Consider the following 21446-nt stretch of genomic DNA (forward strand, 5'->3'; position numbering starts at 1 on the left):
TTTTTTTTCCTTTTCCACAGATTGTAACTCCTAGGGTTGGGACCGTGTCTATAGTTGTCTGTGGAATTGTAGATCGCAGGTTAATGCTTACTGAATGAACATGTCAGTGACTAAGAGAAAACCTTTTTCTAATCCATTGTGGTGATTGTTGACTTGATAATTTAAGATAGTTAAGAAAGATCTCTTAGCCAGTCATAAGTGGCTCATGCCTGTAATCCTGGTTACTCAGAGGCGGCTAAAATTTGGTGATTAAAATTTGAAATTAGCCTAGGCAGACAAATCTGAGAGACTTTTATCTCTAATTAACTAGCCAAAAGCTGAGTGGTTGTATACCTCAAGTGGAAGACCACTAGCCTGAGTGAAAAAGGTAAGACAGGACCCATAAAAATAGAAAAAAACAAAAACACAAAACCTCTTCACCTGGACAAGACGCATTATGGCTTATTACTCTTTTCCATTCGTCACCACTGCTCTAAGTCAGCTCCACAACCACTACCACCCTCCCTCCCATGACTTCAGGGATGGAAGTAATTATGAAAAAAATTATTTTAAGTGGGTTTGGGAGTTTGAGAATTATCTAGTCCCTTTAGCTGCTGTAATAAAAGTGTGTACTAGGGTACTTCTGCAACAAATATTGATTACTTTCAGTTCTGCTAGCTATGAAATATTAAAGCAAGATGTTTGGTAGAGAGCGCTTCCTACTTCACACACCTTTTTTCATTTGTCCTCACATAGGAGGAGCAGCAAGAGAACTCCTTGAAAATTTTTTCAAAAGGACACTAATACCATTTCAGGGATTAGTATAGTTTACAGTTTCACCTTCCTAGCCTAATCACTCCTTGAATATTTAACTCCTAAAATCATTGTCTCAGGAGTTAGGATTTTTAAACTTTATTAAAATGGCTGCCCTTAAGTCTTTCTAATTTCTTGAATAAGTTCAAGCTTTCTTTCAAACTGAATTTTTTTTTTGCCAGTACCGGGCCTTGAACTCAGGGCCTGAGCACTGTCTTTGGGCTTTCTCAAGGCTAGAACTTTACCACTTGAGCCAAAGCACCACTTCTGGCTCTTTTTCTATGTATGTGGTACCAAGGAATTGAACCCAGGCCTTCGTGCATGCTAGGCAAGCACTCTACCACTAGACCAAACTCCTGGCCCTCAAACTGAAATTTTATCTTGAACATTAACTAGCAAAGTACAAATTCACTTGATTACATTTTCAACATTAAAGAACTCTTTTCTGAATTACTTGGAGGCTGAGGATATTTTAGCGCAGAGATCCTGCTGTTATGTGTAGCTGGATTATTATAATGTTCTCTCAATAGCCTTGGACAAGAGTCAAAGTGAAGATCAGAAGTGGCGCTGATGCTGAGTTAAATCCTACCCAGAATGAGACAAAAACCATCTTCCTGTAATATAGCTTATAGTTCACAAAAGCATTTGAAAGGCACAAAAAATTGAATACTATTCCCTCATCATCTGAAGCCCTATTATTATGCACTAATGCTTCTGAATGCATCATAAGGAGAATGTTTTAAACTGTCTTGCCTTGCCCATATTTACAGAATGAGATTCCTTAATGAACTAAAGTTCTTTAAAATTGCATAGTAAAATTGAATATCACCATATTATATAATATCACCTTTTGGAGTAATAGGTTTAACTTTCCACAACTTAAAACCCAAAAGGTCTACAACTATTGGCCTCTTTCCACTGCTTTATTAGGAATTGGAAAACATTGTGAACGTATATAAAGGCTCCATACTTTTTATTTACAGCAACTAGAAAGTATTATCAACAAAAGCTTGCATCTTTACACTAAAACTTTTCTGGTGAATATGTTGACATTTTTATAATAAACAACATTCCTGAAAATATTCTGTTTAATAAGTTCTTAGGAATATGAACCAAGAAATGTACCTTCCTTTTTCTTGATTCAAATGAACACAGTGAGGGTGTATAATCCTATGTAGTATATATGAAATATAGATTTAGCCCAGTGCTAGTGGCTCACACTTGTAATCCTTGCTACACAAGAGGCTGAGATCTGAAGATGGAGGTTCAAAGCCAGCCTCAGCAGAGAAGTCCTTGAAGTTCTTAAACTACTCAGAAAAGGACTTAAGTGGTGCTGTGGTCAAACCATTTGACCATTTGAACCTTAAGCCAAAGAAGCTCAGGGACAGTGCCCAGACCTTAATTTTCAGCCTCCAGGACTGGCACCAAAAAAAAAGAAAAGAAAGAAAAAGAAAAAGAAAAAAAGACTTCAAATCAGAAATCAGCAAGTCAAGCTTCACATATAAGTTTTTGTGCAGTATTGTGGGAAGAACTATTCATTCCATCTTGACCAGTTTGGACGATTTGTAACAAGGTAGTTGTAACAAGATAGATTTGAAACAAAGGTTATAAGAGAAATAAATAACCAGCATTGAGTAAAGAAACATTGAAAGTCTTATTGACCAGGCAGCTTTATCTGGCTTGCAAACTTTTTTTTTTTTTTTTGTCTTGGTACTGTCCTGGAGCTCTTCACTCAAGGCTACTACCCTACCCTTGGGCCTGGGCATTGTCTCTGAGCTATAGCTCAAGGCTATTGCCCTACCCTTGAGTGAGGCCCCACTTCCCTTTTATTTCCTAGGGGTTAATTGGAGATAAAGAGTTTCAGGTCCTTTTGTTTTTTTGGTTTTTGTTTTTTAAATATATTTTTATTGTAATTAATAGAAGGGTTACATTATATTCACCACATAGAAGGTGCATTACTTAACAAATATTGCTACCCCTTCTCATGTTTTTGTTCCCATTTCCCTCCCCGCTTTCAATTCCTTTTGTGCCCAGGGCTGGCTTTGAACCTTGATCCTCAGATCTCAGCCTCCTGAGTAGCTAGGATTATAGGCGTGAATAACCGCCCGGCTGCAAACATTTTTTTCAAGCACTTTTCAACCAAACTAAATTTGAGAGTAGGAGTTGGGGGCTGTGAATTTCCCACGTCAGCCTTAGTTGCCTCAACTGTTTTTGTTTTTGACAAATTTTGGTTTCTGTGTGACACTGTACTTGAAGAATGTTTTTTCTTCTTTGGAAAAGTTTAAACATTGGTCATTTTTACATTACTGACTTATTACAATAATATGAAATATGTAAATCTTTTAAGCTCTTATCTAATTTTTCTCATCAATGGTCCAGAAGTTTTAGTAGAATGCTTCTCTTTTTTCTTTTGTATTTTTCCACAAGTTCTAATCTCATATTTCTTGTTCCAAAATTTGTAAAGCAGATTTACAGAGTTGGGTTAAAACATACATTTAGAAGTTTTATGCGTCTACGCCTAAAACAGTGAGATATTTCTAGGGAGTCAAAAATTTTAGAAAACTCAGGCATGCTTTGATTTGGGGGTGGACACACTACTGAGACTTACATTCAGGGTCTCATAACTATGCCACCAGCCTTCCCTTCTCCCGCTGGTTTTTTTAGGATGTCATCTTGCTTCTATCTAGAGCATTCCTAAGCTTCACCTACTTTATCATTCCATCATTGCTGGGATCATAGTTCCAGCATGCCGTGATGTCCAGCTTCCTTCTGTGGAGGTGGAGTTCTGCAGACTTTTCTGCAGAACTTTGCTCCTCCCATTCTCTTTACACTAGGTTGACATGACAAGCATCTGCCTGTCACCAAGCTATGGGTTGAAGTTGAAGGTTTCTTCCCCAGGATGGTTTAGAACTGTGATCATCTCAATACCTCTTTTAAAAAATTATTATTGTAAAGGTGCTATACAGAAGGGTTATAGTTACATAAGTCATATAGTTCATTTTCAATCTAGTGTTTAGTGAGTATCACTGCTGCCTTTATTCACTCTACCACACCATTTTGATGCTCCCTTGTAACTTCCCCCAGTTAGGTAAACTTACATACAAGACAAATGACATGGAAAACAATAACAGCAGCAAAAGGAAGGGAAAACGAACAAAATAACAAAAACACTTCATTTCCATTTCTTGTATTTCAATTCCATAAACATCATTTTATATGATCATATGCCCGTAACTATTGAACTTTTGTGATCTTCTAAGAATATCCTCCTTTAGTCTCACTCTGGGTCTAGAGTCATGTTTAATTTATCATGTCCAAGTGTTATCTTTTGCCTTTTACCATCCATTGTGTTTACTTGTAGATTTATAAGCATTTTCTAGTTACAACAAATGATGAAAACCGTCCAATCTATGTTTCTTTGTGTCTGGCTTATTTTGCCTAATATATTTTCCCCATGTCTTTCTTGGCACAATATCACTCTTTCTGATGGAAGCATAGAATCCATTGTTTATATGTACCACCATTTCTTGATCTGTTCATCCACAACCCTCAATATCAGACTCCCAAGTAGCTAAAATTACTGGTGTGAACCACGAGTACCTGCCTACCTTTTTGTTTTGAACCATGATGATTCTTTTTTTGTTTTGTTTTGTTTTGGTCAGTTGTGGAGCTTGAACTCTGGGTCTGGGCACTGTCCCTGAGCTCTTCAGCTCAAGTATACTGCCCTACCTCTTGAGCCACAGCACCACTTCTGGTTTTCTGGTGGTTAATTGAAGATAAGAGTCTCATGGTCTTTTGTGCCCAGGCTGGCTTTGAACATCAATTCTCTGATCTCAGTCTCTTGAGTAGCTAGGATTACAGGAGTGAGCCACCGGTGCCCAGCTAACCATGATGATTTTTACAAGGAAGATTTTTTCACACAAATTCTTTCTATACATTTCTGCTTCTTTCAACAATGTAGACTGAGTATAATTTAACCTTTTTATTACTTAAGTTTATCAACTACTCAGATAAATTAAGCCCTTTACTTAATTTCTTAGGCTGTTTTAAGTTGTGTCTGTTTCTTAATTCACTTCTACTGTTGCCAAGGTATTTTTTCTTCCTAGTTTAAAGTGACTTGCCAAGCAAAAGAAAATTACCCCTTTATCTATTGTCATTAATGGTCCAAAGGCCATTAGTGTTAAATAATATTAAAATAGATAAGTAGATGGATACTATCTGCCAAATAGTCCTCTCAATTCTTAGTATATTTATATTTGAAATCTACATTCTAGGTTATTTAATAATATATCATTCATCATGTTGAATTATCTTACTTTTTTATTCTAAAGCTAATTCCTTTTATTACCTAAGCTTTCATTAACTTATTATGTATGACATTGCATCAAGTGACTTTAATAAACTACTTTTACAATTTAGAATGTCACTAACATTTTAGTAAAATAAACCAAGCACAGATTAGATCTTAACATGTATTTCCCCATAAAAGCTTTTATTATTGTTTACTGTTACAATGATTCACTCAAGTAACATCTATTTGATTTGTACTCCTATGTTAAATTATTTCTTAGGCATATTTTGAAAATTGTCTTGAAGTTTAGATTTATTGCTTTGTCTAGTCAACTTTTCCACAAAACTGGAGTCAATTTTTTATTTTGACATGGATAATATTTAATAAATGAAGAGACTGTAGCTAGAAAATGATGATCTTTTAATTTTGATATAACTCATTCTTTTTATAGATTATATTTAAATTCCCTAAGTAATAATTGATGGGCTGTGCAATTTTTAGCCTATTTGGAATATAGGCTTAAAGAATTTTAAAGCCATCAGTATTCATTCTACCAGAAGACAAGGGAAAAGAAAAAAACAGATAAGTTATAAAGAATATATTTAGTTATTTTGTGAAAACCAAAAGAGATATCCTACCTAATAAAAGTGTCAGAAACTAAATTGTTTGATCTGGGAAAATCTACCCTGTTATGAGCTGCTTTATTTTTTAGAAAAAAAAATGTCATCTCGGCGTAAAATATGATTTCTAACTAATAAGTATGGTAAAAATATTAAAGATTGATTTTTTAGTCTTTTTTATTAAAGAATTTATTAACATTGATTTTTACATTGTATTTCAAATGACATGTTTAACAAACAAGTATTCAAGAAAGGAATCTATATACAATCACTGGCACTTAGATTTTAGAACATAATCAAAATTAGGCTGAGGGTTTATATGTCATAGATACATATTAATCTATGTAATAAAAACATTATGTCTATAGAGTCATAAGTTTTTATATCTATGTAGTTGTGTTTATATTTCCAGTACCATGTCCATAGCATTGGGTATGCAAATATTGAGTCCTTGCTCTTGCACTCTTTGGATCTAATAGCCACATATTAAGGATACCGTGCGTCTTTTGTCCCTTTGGTCTTGACTTGTCTCACTCAACATGATTTGCTCTAGATTCATCCACTTCCCTGCAAATGCCATTATTTTATCTTGTCTATTGGCTATGTAGAATTCCATTGTATATATCTACTACATTTTTAAAATAATTTTTATTGTGATTAATAGAAGAGAAGGGTTACATTATATTCACCAGATAGAAGGTGCATAACTTCACAAACATTGATACCCTTTCTCATGACATGTCCCCATTTCTCTCCCACCCTCCCCCCACCCACCCCCGCTCATCTTGATTTCCCCCCTTCCCTATGCAATTTCAAATAACCAATTAAGCACATATAAAATATATGTGATAACAAGGTGAAATATTATAAAAATATGAGATAACTAAAGGATGGCAAAAGAGATGAGTGATAACATAGTACATTAAGGACAACAGTCACTCATTATATGGCTTTTGTTTCCTTATCCTGGAGGTCCTTACATTTAGTGTCATACTATTTGGCCTAATGTCTCTAGATTTTGTTCTGTTGTAAATCTCTGCTAGGAGAGCCCAAGGTTTCTACTGATTATAACAAATGAGGGAGACTATTGGGCCTATGTTCCTTTGAATCTGGCTTACTTCACTTAATATGATTTTTTCTAAGTGTTTCCATTTCCTCACAAATGGGGCGATGTCATTCTTTCTAACAGCAGCATAGAATTCCATTGTGTACAAATACCACATCTTGTTGATCCACTCATCAACTGAGGGACATCTGGGTTGGTTCCATATCTTTGCTATGGTAAATAGTGCTGCAATGAACACCATTGTGCTAGGGGATTTAGTATGCCATTATTTCATCTTGTCTGTTGGCTATGTAAAATTCCATTGTATATATATATACCACATTTTTTGTATCCATTCATCTGCAGTATGGCATCTGGATTTTTTCCATCTTAACCGCCCTGGTCTTTTCTATATTTAAGCCAAGTTAAACAGAAAATTTTACTGTTGATGTTCTATATCTTTTGTTTTGTAGAGAAATTACTTTTTCAGCCCTATTTTTTATTTCCTTATATTACTTATTTTCTACCAATAATAATACTCCATCTGTCATTATTCATGATATTTTTTATTTTTTTCTGCTTTTTTGCTAACTTGGACATTTATATTACTTATTTTCTACCAATAATAATACTCCATCTGTCATTATTCATGATATTTTTTATTTTTTCTGCTTTTTGCTAACTTGGACATTTTATAATAGTAATTATACAGTTATGTCTATTTAAATACCTCTTTTCTGGAATCTGTAAATGTTTCATGAATAAATGACTTGAACATTTTACAGTGATCTGTAGTACAAAACATCTTTTTTGCTATTAAAATCAACTTAAAAGTTTAGTGAGTTTAGTACTGATGCTCAATTAAAATTTTTACAAGTTTAAGATAAGGATAGAAATTGTTTTCACAGGGGACGGGAGTTTGGCCCAGTATATAGTGCTTGCCTAGCATGCTGAAGCCCTGGGTTCTATTCCTTAGTTATCACATACACAGAGAAAGGGGGAAGTGGTACTGTGGCTCAGGTGGTAGAACACTAGCCTTGAGAAAGCCGAAGGGCAGTGCTTAGGCTCTGAGTTCAAGCCCCATGACTGGCAAAAAAAAAAAAAAAAAAAAAAAGAAAGAGAAAGAAAGATTGATGAGACTGTCATTTTTAGTGATGATGGGTATAATACATTGATGGAGTAAGAAATTTATTCTTTTTCAGTGATGCCCAATTGATCAAATTCTCATATTCTTTTTTCCCACTTCAGCTAACAAAGCCTAAGGAGATCTTTTCATAAAAGTCATACTGCCAGTTTATTAACTGATATTGAAAAGTGACTTTTCCCATACCACATTCACCTTGAAGAGATTCATTAGACCCTTCCATCTAGAATCTGGTTCCAGTGTCAAGATTGATGATGTTACACAGACACTGAGAGGGCATTAAAATTTTTTCATTATTCATATAAGTCTTAGTGGAGAGAGCAAAGAAGGCTCCAAATCAGGAATAAAGGTGACTTGAAAGAAACAACATGGGAGACTGACTTGGTTTGTTATTAGATTATGGAGCGAAGCTAGAGTGAAGGGTCTCACCTTGTGGACTAGAGGTTATATGGTTTCAATTTCTTACCAGTGCCAAAAAAGTAGCATGGTGGGGCAAGGAGCATGTTCTAGTTGTAGCATGCTCACCTAGCATGCATGAAGCCCTGGGTTTGATTCCCCAGAACCACATACACAGAAAAAGCCCCAAGTGGCATTGTGGCTCAAGTGGCAGAGTGCCAGCCTTAGACAAAATGTGTCTAAGAACAGTGCCCAGGCCCTAAGTTCAAGCTCCAGGACTGACAACAACAAAAATGTAACTCTCACTCTTTTCTTAGCATCATGCCTGGGTTTTGTTAAAGGATAAGAGCATTGGACATTTATCAGCATTCAGTTTTTTTTTTTTAATTTACAGAGTGGGCTATTTGGTGTGGGGGGGGGTTGGAAAAGTGGTGGCCATATGGAGTTGATCCCATGTTTGCTACCCTAGCATGCTATGACTTGAGCTATACCTTAAGTCTTGAAGATGGATTCTTTATTATGTCCTTCTGTTTGCTTCCATTGCCAAGTCTACTACTTGAGTACTCAATTCTTTTTAAAAGTTCAAAGCAGTGTAGATGAAACTGACTGCTTATATCTTGTTTGTATAAGAGACTACTGTGTCTAGCTCTTAACTGCGCACTGCCACATAGACATGTAGATAAAATCTCAGAGAAGCAAACCAGAAAGAAAGGCCCAGAATATCTATGAAAACATTACCCTCACATCTTTAGTCATCTCCTAAATTGTACATTCAGAAGATGAATATCCAGGAAACCCAGCAAAAATCTGGGATTCAGAAGACAACTAATAACAAGAATTGGGGAAGTAGCTTAGTGGTAGAGTGCTTACCTGGCATTTGTAAAGTTCTGTATTTGATTCCAACTACACAACTTAAAAATAAAAAAAAAATAAAACTTTTAAGTAGGATATGAGGTTTGAATTAAATTGGTGAGTTTAATAGTTTACTACCAGGAGATAGGATCATAGAATTAGAAGATAAAATAAGACCTGTTAAATTTCTAATCAAACTAGCTTTCCATCATATCAGGATAATTCACCATTTATTTTCCTATTCTCAGCCCATAGATTCTCTTTTTAATGTACTTATGAGCTAGGTGCTATGATTCCTGTCTATAATGTAACTCCTTAGGAGGCTGGGCTCTGATGACCGAGGTCAAAGCCAACTTGAACAGGAAAGCCAGTGAAACACTTACCTCCAACTAACCAATAAAAAAGCAGACATGGAGCCATGCCTCAAGTGGTAGAGTGCCAGCCTTAGGAAAAAAAGTTAAGGAACATTGTCAAACTCCAATACCAGCACAAAGAATAATTGTTGTCAAAATTTGTAGACATTTATGGTATACAATATATTGTTTTCAAATATATATGCATGGAATAAAAGTGTACACCATAGCTCCTATCCCTCCCACTTAACAGACATTTGTTGTCTTCTTTGCCTTCCCATTGTCTCAAGTCCCATTTCCATATATGAAGACATACATCCTTGATCTCAGCAGTGTTAGGAAATTTTGATAATTGGGGAGGTGCTTTGCAAGTCAGAAGACAGTGGACAATCCTGAACTAAAAAGATAATTGTTAAAATTACTAACAAATAGTAAGGTGGACCTTGTAATAAAATCTAGGCTTCAAATTCTAGGCAGAGCAAATTCTACCTTCCAGAAAGTTAGAGAAGAGAAACAGACTGATATTCCGAGATAATAAAGCAAATGGGTTATGAAACAAAACCAGGGATTAATGAGCGTAGCACAGATGTGTTGGTATGGCCCACAGACAAAATAATCAAAAGCATATCTCGGTTTCTGGAAGCATGTTTATGATCAGAGTTGTTTGGAGTAGGGAAAACAACATAAACTCAAACCAGACAAAACACTGTAGTTATTAAATTTCTGATGCGTTGGATACAGTGATGTTTGAGTGGTTTGGGGTATGAGAATTGGAAGGCTTTAAGGATAGGAAAACACAAATAACAATAAAATATTGATGTGTCCTTCTAGTTATTAGAGTTAACTTTTTTGCTCTTCTAGGTGCTTTAATTGCTGCTTTAGGTTATTTACATGAATTTCTTCTTTCTAATATGGGCTCCTAGGGTGATAAATTTGCCCCTTAGGATTGCTTTTGCTGTGCCCTCTAAGTTCCTTTGTGATATATTTTCATTTTCATTGCACTGTAGAAAGTATCCAATTTCTTCTTTGATTTGTTCTGTAACCCAGGTTACAGAAGTATGTTATTCAACTTCCATGTGTTGAGTGTACTATGTTGTTCAGAACTAGTCTGATTCTACTGTGGTCAGGTAGAATGCAGGAGATTGTACCAGTCCTCTTGTATCTTCTTGGGTTCTTTGATATGATCTATTTTGGAGAATGTTCCATGGGCAGCAGAAAAAAAATGTATAGTGTTTTGCTGTTAGTTGGAAAACTGTGGATTTCTGCTAAGCCCAGCTAGGCTACAGTGTCATTTAACTCAGAGATGTCTTTGCTTATCTTTTGCTTGGCTGCTCTGTCCTTTGATGAGAGAGGCATATTGAAATTTCCCACTATGACAGTATTTGAGTCTATCTTGTCCTGTAGCTCTATGAGACTTTGTTTGACATACTTAGGTGCTCCCATATTGGGAGAGTAAATGTTTATAACTGTAATATTCTGGTTATGAATTGATACTTTTATTAATATGTAGTGGCCATCTTAATCTTGGTATACTGATTTTACTGAGAGGTTAATTTTGTCAGAGATTGAGATTGCTATTCTTGCTTTTCTGAGCGATGCACTGGAATGAAAAATTCTTTTCCATCCCTTCACATGGAGTTTGTTTCTGTCTTTGGCAGTGAGGTGGGTCTCTTGGAGACAGCATATTGATGGATCTTGTTTTCGAATAATCTGCTGTTCTTGTTTTTTTAATAAAAAATTGATATGTAATTGCTCTTTGGTTTAGTTATAAAAGTTGTATGAAAGTTTTTTATTTCTCCTTTAGAGCTGTGTGTCTCCTACCATAAATTAAATCTTAAATTTGGTTGTATCGTGTGATTTACTCTTTGGCAAGCTGTATAAAATATTCAGATATTAATTTACATTAATATCAATGGATTCTATATGCATGTCCTCTCCTTGTCTCTCTGTCTCTGTCTCTCTGTCTGTCTGTCTCTCTCTGTCTTCCTTCTTTTCTTCCCTCCCTCCCTCCCCCTTTCAGACAGGATCTTGCTCTGTGATTCAGACTGTCCTTGAATTTGCAGTGTAGCTACAGTTGAGCTTGACCTCAAAATTCTCCTGCCTCAGCCCCTCAAGTACTGGGATTATGGAATTTTGATGTGTACCATCTCACTAATTGAACCACAGCACCATTTCTGGCTTTTTCTATGTATATGTGGTACTGAGGAATTAAACCGAGATCTTTGTGCATGCTAGACAGGCACAAGCACTCTACCAATGGGCCAAAGTCTGGGCCCACTACTTCAGTTTTATACTTTATCTGAGACTGGTTAGAATGCACTATTTATCTTCAGCTGATCTTGTTTTAATATTAGAAGCTGTGAGACTGATATACTGGTCCATACCTGTAATCCTAGCTACTTTTCAGTCCTAAAAAGTTGGTAAAATTAGTGATTTACTATCTAAAAAGTAAACTACAAAGAGAAGTTGGGGAAATATCTCAGGTAGCAGAACTTCCACTTAGTATGGGCAATAAAAACTGTTAGACTTGGGGCTGGGAGTTTGGTAGCGTGCTTGCCTAGCATGCACAAGACTAGGGCTTGATTCCTCAGTACCACATACATAGAAAAAAGCCAGAGGTGGTGCTGTGGCTCAAGTGGTAGGACTCTAGCCTTGAGAATGCCCAAGGACAATGCTCAGGCCCTGAGCACAAGCCCAGGACTGGCAAAACAAACAAACAAACAACAACAACAAAAAAAAACAGCAACAACAAAAAACAACTTAGGGGCATGACCTAATAGTAGAATACTCACCTACCATACATGAAGCCTTGGGTTTGATTCCCCGGTACCACCCACACAGAAAAAGCTGAAAGTGGTGCAGTGGCTCAGGTGGTAGAACACTAGCCTTGAGGAAAACCCAAGGACAGTGCCCAAGCCTTAAGTTCAAGCCAGGGTCTGGGGAGGGGGGGTAGCTAGACTTTAGTACTGACTCTATATATGCAAGTTGTGTGGCTCAAATCACTGATCTTGTAACTAACATTACTGTTCTCCTATGATTCAAAGGAGGGACTCCCTCCCTCCTTTCAAACTGCAAAAACTTAGTCTGGCTCTGGGTCTTACGTATTCCAGGTCTATGATCTTCGTTATTATGTAAGGTATATCATCTTTCTTTGGTTATTGGTTTACTCATGGATTTAAATAATATCTAGGCAACCAGGGTGCCAGTATTTCATACCTGTAACCATAAGCTCTTGAGATCTAAGGATCACTTTTTTTTTTTTTTTTTTTTTTTGTCAGATATGGGTCTTGATTTCTGGGCATGGGCGCTGTCCTTGAGCTCTTCAGCTCAAAGCTACCACCCTACCTCTTGAGCCACAGGGCCACTTTTGGCTTTCTGGTGGTTAATTGGCAATAAGAGTCTCATGGATTTTTCATTCCCAGGCTGGCTTTGAACCATGATCCTCAGATCTCATCGTCCTGCGTAGCTAGGATTTCAGGCATGAGCCACCTGCACCCAGCTTGAGGATCATTTTTTGAAGCCGGCCCAGGCTGAAAAGTCCCCATGAGACATGCACCTTCAATTAACCACTCAAAAACCCAAAGTGGAACTGTGGTTGAAAATAATAGTCTTGAGGAAGAGAGGTCAGGAATAGCATCTAGACTATGAGTTCAGGCCCCTAATAACCAAAAACTAATAAAGAAATAAAGTCAGGCAGTCAGGCAGTCAGTCTAGGCATTTACTGTAAGCCAGGTTTAAAAAAATCACATTCACTTTCTATCCTCTGTACCATGTTTCCCTTTGGAGTATTATACCATGCAAAAGAAGATTTTTCCATTACTAATATTCAGTCATACAACTCCTGATGAATTAATACAGCTATGTCATTACCATTGCAAGCAAAATATGAGCAAATTTATCCTAAATATTCCTTTTACAGCTTTCCTCCTTCAGTGTCATACCGTGGTAGCCACTGAATCTTTATCCTTGTTTTTTGCCTTTCCCATGGTAACCTATGATATATAATCATTTATGATGGGTTCATATAGTAGGAGGTAATGCTTTGCTTCTTTTGTTTGTTCAGAAGGATTAAATGCAGACATACTGAACATGTGCTACACCCATACACCCCCATAGTTCCATTTGCTCCTTTTTATTTCTGTGTAGCATTGCATTGTATGAATTTACCAGAATTTGATTAGCCATGCACCAAAATTAAACCATATTAAAGTTGTGCTCATTTCCTGGCTATTATGAGTAAAAACTGTTAAAAACTTAATTTAGGAACTACCTTTTAAGATGAGAATAGTGTAAAGATGGGACAGTGTTTAGTATGAAAATTGTTGAGTAGAAAGGCACTATACATGGGGCCGGGAGTTTGGCCTAGTGGTTAAAGTGCTTGCCTAGCATGCATGAAGACCCGGGTTCGATTCCTCGGTACCACATACATAGAAAAAAGCCGGAAGTGGTGCTGAGGCTCAAGTGGTAGAGCTCTAGCCTTGAGAAAGTCCAAGGACAGTGCTCAGGCCCTGAGCTCAAGCCCAGGACTAGCAAAAAAAAAAAAAAGAAAGGCACTATACATCCCGAAGCTCATATTAATTTTGTATGTTAGCTATGATATAAATAATTTAATTCTTGATACCTACTTCTTTTGCATAATGTATATGACTCAGGGCTTATAATAGTTTTAAAATAATAGGAATGTTCTGCTGTTTGGGTAAGGTATTTGCTGTTGTCAAAGAAGAGAAATGATAAATCATCACATTATAAAACTTAAGTTTTGTGAAATCATTGTAATTCTTTATAGGAGCCATTTTGTCTTTAAATCTGATTGCAAATGTTTTTAAAATAATATAATTTACTCAATGAATTTTAAAGATGTTTATAATTATTGACTTTTATAGCCATATAATCCAACTGATTATATATTGGAAAATTATTTTGAAAATAATGGTCTTAAATACTTCATACTTTCTCTCAAAATATTTTAGACTTCATTTTCTTTCTTTCTTTTTTTTTTCCAGTCCTGGGGCTTGGACTCAGGGCCTGAGCTCTGTCCTTGGGCTTTCTTCAAGGCTAGCACTCTACCACTTGAGCTGAAGCACCATTTCTGGCTTTTTCTACACACGTGGTACCGAGGAATCAAACCCAGGTCTTCGTGCATGCTAGGCAAATACCCTACCACTAGGCCAAACTCTCGGCTGCTAGACTGCATTTTCTAACATGTACTTTCTTTTTTAATTTAGATGGGCCTAGGAAAAACAATCCAGGCTATTGCAATTGCTTACTTCTATAAAGAAGAATGGCCTCTTTTAATAGTGGTCCCTTCATCTCTGAGGTATCCTTGGACAGAAGAAATAGAGAAATGGATCCCAGAGGTAGAGCCTGAGGAAATCAATGTTATTCAGAATAAAACTGATGTTGGGTAAGAACAAATTTTTAATCTTTAAGGAAAAAAAACAGTCTTTAATCTTTAAGAAAAAACAATCTATGTATACTCGGGTTTTATTTTTTTTCTTTCTTGGTGATTGGGGCCAACCCTGAACTTCATGCATTATAATCATGTTTTAATTAAAATATTACCACTATATAATTTAGAAATAAGAGAGCTATCCATGGGGCCAGGAGTTTGGCCTAGTGGTAGAGTGCTTGTCTAGCATGCACAAAGACCCAGGTTCAATTCCTCAGTACCACATACACAGAAAAAAGCCAAAAGTGGTGTTGAGGCTCATGTGGTAGAGCTCTAGCCTTGAGAAAGTCCAAGGACAGAGCTCTGGCCCTGAGCTCAAGCCCAGGACTGGCAAAAAAAAAAAAAGAGTTAGCCATGTCCTAGTTGCTTACTGCTACTGCTCATAAGGCTAAGAGCTGGAGATTACAATTTGAAGCTAGCCCAGGTAGAAAAGGTCTAGGAAGCTTTAAAATAACTAGCAAAAAACCAAACAAGTCAGACAAGGCTCTTAGTTCAAACCCAGTACTAGAAAAATAAAATAATAAAATTTTATTTTATATTTTCAAATATGAATTATTTACCTAAAACACAGTAATTTATTTAGCCTTCATATTCTTTTATGAAATACTTTAAAAGTAAGTGTAAAAAATGTATATTTTAAAGATAATTTCACACATCCCTCACATGTACTAAAAATGAATTGTTTTAAGGTTCAAAAATTAATTGTAGCTAAAGCTGGTGGATTATATCTGTAATCCTACTCAATGGGCCAAGATCTGAGAATGACACCAGACTAACCCTCTTGTATTTTTTTCTTTAGTGATAATAGAAAATGGAAAAGTGGCATGTTTCATTGTTCATGAATTTGTTCATCTACTTAATTCTACAAGCATTTACTTTGAACATATCACTATATATATATATATAAAGATGAATAAGCTGTATGATGTATAAATGTGAAATGTATAAAAACAGTTATGTGTATATAATTTCATAATTATATATGAAGCATAAAGAATATTACAGGGCTGTGAAATACAGAGATTAAAAAGATAAAGGGTGTATGTGTGTGTTTGTGTGTGTGGATCGTGGGGCTTGAACTCAGCTTGAGCACTGTCCCTGGGCTCTTCAGCTCAAGGCTACCACCCTATCCTTGAGCCACTTCCCCATTTTCTAGAGGTTACTTGGAGATAAGAGTCTCAGATCCTTTTGTGCCTAGACTGGCTTTGAACCTTGATCCTCAGATCTCAGCCTCCTGAGTAGCTAGAATTACTGATATCAGCCACCAAGCTCAGCAAGATCTAGAACGTCTTTACTTTAGCTCAGTGGTTCTCCATCTCAGGTGATAAACCCTTCTCTATCCACATTTTCTCACCACATGGCTAGGTGTTGTTTTGTTGTCACAGTGAATTGGGACCTCTGTTTGCCTTCAGTTGGTTGAAAATGTCCTGCATTTAAATGTCTTGAATTTTACTAGACAGACCACTTATAGTATTGGTGGATCAAAAGACCAGTAACAGCTAGGTTAAAAATGTGGTATGTGTGTGTCCTTTATATGTAAATGTTTCCCTGCATAGTCAACTAATGTTTGAGTATCCACTTTATGAATAATCTTAAATACTTAGAAGTAAATACTGTCAGAAAGTAATGTCCTTATCCTAGTAATGTTGTTTCTTAGGTTTGCAAATTTTCCAAAGACCACTTAACCAAGATTTTGGATCCCATTTTATCGTATATGAGGAATGTAAAAATTTAAGACAAATTGAATTTCAACAATAGTGCCTCTTCCTATGTTTTTCTTTTTCTTCTATTTGTTCCCTCCCCCTCCAAAATTATATTGATTATATAATGGTTTAAAATTATATTGTTTATCATATATATATTACTGAGGTATTTTTAAAGTACATACTTCCTTTTCTAGGAGAATATCAACCAGCAAAGTGACAATTCTGGGTTATGGTCTTTTGACCACAGATGCAGAGATTTTGATAGATGCCCTGAAAAATCAGAGATTCAAAGTCATTATAGTGGATGAATCACACTACATGAAGTCTAGAACTGCAACCCGCAGCAAGATTTTATTACCAATAGTGCAGAAAGCCCAAAGAGCCATTCTTCTTACGGGAACTCCAGCTTTGGGAAGGCCTGAAGAGGTATTAAAATTTTTATACTTTGGAGTTTTAAAGGATAAAAAGGAAAAATGTATCAGTCATCTGCTTTACAGTTTTTATTTTTAGATTCTTCATATGACAAAAGAATACATTAGAATTTCTAGACAGCTGTTAATAATTAAATACATCTTTTAAATGACTTTTTTTTGTCTTTTTACATTGAAACCATAGAGGTGCTTGTAGGTATTTATAAAATAGTTTTTACCTTTATTTCAATGTTTCTATAGTTAGTGTTGTAATATTATTCTCCACATCTGCTCTTCACATTTTTCCATAGCCTCAATTTTCACTTACCCTATTGGTTTTATAATAAAAGCACCTTACTGTTAGGTTATCTACTTTATTTCTTTTATATGGCATTATAGAACTTGTCTATGCTTTTCTTTCACTTCAAGACACACATTTGAAAAAGTAGAGAGAAACTAGAGCTTATATGTCGACAAAATGAGATACATAGTTATAATGGAAGAATAAGATATTTGTTTCATACCCCACTTAGCTTTGTCACTCTAGCAGATAGATTAAATATGGATTATAGAAATGATAGGTGAACCTTGCAAAAGGATATAAGGGTTAGCCTTCCCTAATAAAGCCCTGTCTACTAATAAACACTGACCTATATTAAAACAACAACAATAACAACAACAGTGGACTTGTTGTATTGTAGAGTTGCCAGGAGAATTGAAGGAAATAATTGTTTCAAAAATGCCTAGCCCTGGGGCAGGGAGTTTAGCCCTGTGGCAGAGTGCTTGCCTAGCACGCACAAAGACCCGTGTTCTATTCCTTGGTACCACATACATAGAAAAAACCGGAAGTGATGCTATAACTCAAGTAGTAGAGCATTAGCCTTGAAGAAAGCCCAAGGACAGTGCTCAGGCCTTGGGTCCAAGCCCCAGGATGGAGGGGTAGCCATTTGTCTTATCTGTCAACATAGGGTACCCATTCTTGATTATTAAGCCAGATCTGAATAACAGCTATTAGGAAAAGGGGTGGGGCTGCAATCTAGTCTCTTCACTCTTTCTCCAGAGCTGTCTGTTTAAACCCTTTCTATCATGACCAGCTCTAAGCATTCTCAATGTTGTAACCTCTCAAACCTTTCTAGATTTCACAGCTTAGCTTCAGAGTTGCCTACAATTCTATTTATATGAAATATCAGATCAGGTCCAGACACACTTATGAAAATGGAAAGTAGATTAACGCTTACCATGTATGGATGAACAGAAATATGGCACTTGACTGCTAATGAAGATAGATTGTTTTTTGGAGGTAATGAAAATATTCTAAAAGGAACGCTGTGCACCAGTGGCTCACATCTGTAATCCTAGCTGAGATCTAAGGATCACTGTTCAAAACCAGTTTGGGCAGGAAAGTATGATAATCTTATCTCCAATCAACTATCAAAACACTGGAAGTAGAGCTATGGCTCAAGTGGTAAAGCGTTAGCCTTGAGTGCAAAGAAGCTCAGGAACAGTACCCAGGCCCTGAGTTCAATCCTCAGGACTTGGGGAAATAATTCTAAAAACAGATAGGGATAACTGAGGAACAACTATATAAATACATTAAAAACCACTGACTTCTGTACTTTGAGAGCATGGACTTTATATAGTACCTGAATTATACCTCAATAAAACTGTTAGTTTTAGAAGGCCTATTGAAATAACAATGGAGAACTACTATATACTGCTTATCAGAGTTGTAAAAATGAAAACAAAATCATGCTATTGATGAAAGTGGAAAGTATGACAGCTATTTTTGTTGGCCAATGTGGTAATGCCCATCAAACTTTAAAAAGCATTTTATTTAAGGGTTTTACTAGGCTCAGTGCTCAATGGTTCAACACATGTATAGTATGCCATACATGCTGGTATATGTGAGTTGATTCTCCAGTGTCATTAAAAAAAAGAAAGATTTATATATACTTTAAACTCAACTGTTCTTTTTGTTTTGTGCTAGGCAAGCACTCTACCACTAGGCCGAACTCCTGGCCCATTTACCCTGAATTATATGAAATTACTTTTATAACTGCATAAATACTATAAACAACTATATATCCAGAATCAAAGTTTTAAGAAACTTACATCTTTCCAGTGCCAGTGTCACATACCTGTAATCATAGCTACTTAGGAGCCTGAGATCTGAAGATTATGGTTTGAAGCTTGTGTGGACAGTAAAATCCGTGGAGATTCTTCTCTCCAATTAATTAGCAAAAGACCAGAAGTAGAGCTGTGGCTCTTACGTCAGGATTCCACCTTTAAATGAAAAAGCTAAGGGACAGTGCTCAGGGTTTGAGTTCAAGCCCTAGTACCTGCTCAAAAGGAGAAAGAGGAGGAAGAAAGAAAGAGAGAGAAAGAGAGAGAGAGAGAGAGAAAGAGAGAGAGAGAGAAAGAGAGAGAGAGAGAAAGAAAGAAAGAAAGAAAGAAAGAAAGAAAAAAAGAAAGAAAGAAAGAAAGAAAGAGAAAGAAAGAAAGAAAGAAAGATTACTCTTATTCTTGAAGGATGCTTGGCAGTGGGGTGGAGAGGAAGCCTGGGTTTTGGAGGAGTATATTTTCTTTTATACTTTCTGTTATGTATTGATTTGTTTTATCATCATAATTGACTTGAAAAATGTTAAAATATATTGAAAACATATGTATTATTACAGCTTTTCATGCAGATTGAAGCTCTCTTTCCACAGAAGTTTGGAACATGGACTGAGTATGCTAAAAGATACTGCAATGCACATGTCAGGTATGTCAGACTATTTTTTATTAGTTCACATATTTACTACTAAGATTAAGCTTTATTAGTCATTCTTTACTCCAGCAATTTTCAGACTTATGATAACTCTGCATTGAAAGTTTGTGTGGATGAACTACATATAAAATCAGGAAAAATGCCCAGTGCTAGTTGCTCATGACTGTAATCCTAACTACTCAGGAGACTGAGATGTGAGGATTGCTGTTCAAAGCCAGCCCCCTAGTTGCTCATGACTGTAATCCCAACTACTCAGGAGACTGACATGTGAGGATTGCTGTTCAAAGCCAGCCCCCTCAGCAAAGTCTCTGTGAGGCTCTTATCTCCAGTTAACCACCAGAAAACCAAAAGTGGTGCTGTGGCTCAACAAGGTAGAGCTTCATCCTTGAGCTAAAGAGCTCAAGGACAGTGCACTGGCCCAGCTTTCAAGCCCCAGAGCCAACCAAAAAGAAAAAAAAAATTATTATAAAGAATACTTATGGGGCTAGGAGTTTGTCTTAGTGGTAAGAGTGCTTGCCTAGCATGCGCAAAGATCTGAGTTTGATTCTTTACCACATACATAGAAAAAGCCGAAAGTGGTGCTGTGGCTTGAGTTGTAGAGCTCTAGCCTTGAAAAAGCTGAAGGACAGTGTTCAGGCCCTGAGTTCTAGCCTCAGGACTGGCCAAAACAAAACAAAACAAAAAAAAGAATACCTATGAGAAGTGAGGCTGTGACTCAAGGGGTAGGATGGTAGCCTTGAATTGAAGATCTCAGGGACAATGCCCAGGCCAGAGTTCAAGTTCCATGACCGACAGGAAAAATAAAAATACCTATGCATGGTATTGTATGCCTGTACTTAAGAGGCTCAGTCAGGAGGACTAACTTTGAGGACAGCCAGGGATTATGTAGTAAAGTCCAGCCTCATAATTTTTTTAAAAAATTTTTAATTAAAAAAGAAATAAGGGCCAGCAGCATAGCCTAGTGGTAGAGTGCTTGCCTAGCATGCATAAAGCACTGGGTTCAATTCTTCAGTACCACATACACAGAAAAGCCCTAAGTCGGAAGTAGTGCTGTGGCTCATTGTGGTAGAGAGGTAGCCTTGAGCTGAAGAACTCAGGGACAGTGCCCAGGCTGAAGGAAAGGAAGAAAGAGGGGGGGGGGGTAAGAGAGAGGGGGAGAGAGAGAGAAAGAGGGGTTAAGCTTTTCTTTGTTTTTACTTTTAATTTTTGCTATTTCTTTGAAATTGTGTATTTTTGTTAATTATAACTATACAAAATTGAAAAACATTTCCTTTTTAGTTACCACTATTGACAGTTTCTTGTCTGTCTTTCTGGATATATGTTAAGCCTGAACAATCATGTATGATTATATAGGTAGAATGTTATTCTGTTGTATTTCCACCTAGAAATATCACAATAGATTTTGGAAGTCTTTCTATAACAATTCCCAAAGAGCATTTCTTTTTTTCTTATCAATACTAGGATTTGAATTCAGAGCCTTGTGCTTGCTCAGCTTGCTAACTCAGCTGGCACTCTACAGCTTGAGGCACATATCTCACCCTGTTCTCTGCTGATTATATTGGAGATGGAGCTAAAGGACTTTTCTGCCTGGGCTTCCTTTGAGTCACAATTTTCCAGATTT

General features: G+C 36.4%; 1 protein-coding gene across 2 annotated transcripts in view; it reads left to right on the plus strand.

Moving 5' to 3' along the window:
- The window catches only part of Zranb3 (zinc finger RANBP2-type containing 3), a 140816-nt gene that overhangs the window by 48687 nt on the left and 70683 nt on the right, over positions 1 to 21446 (plus strand). For both annotated transcript variants that reach the window (XM_090342891.1, XM_090342892.1), the window contains exons 4-6: positions 14719 to 14897; positions 16843 to 17074; positions 19734 to 19819. In XM_090342891.1, the coding sequence (XP_090199017.1) occupies positions 14719 to 14897; positions 16843 to 17074; positions 19734 to 19819 (497 nt within the window). The remainder of the gene's footprint in view (positions 1 to 14718; positions 14898 to 16842; positions 17075 to 19733; positions 19820 to 21446) is intronic.

The sequence above is a fragment of the Megascapheus bottae genome, chromosome 12 (assembly GCF_031878675.1).
Source record: "Megascapheus bottae isolate mThoBot1 chromosome 12, mThoBot2.hap1, whole genome shotgun sequence".
NCBI lineage: Eukaryota > Metazoa > Chordata > Mammalia > Rodentia > Geomyidae > Megascapheus > Megascapheus bottae.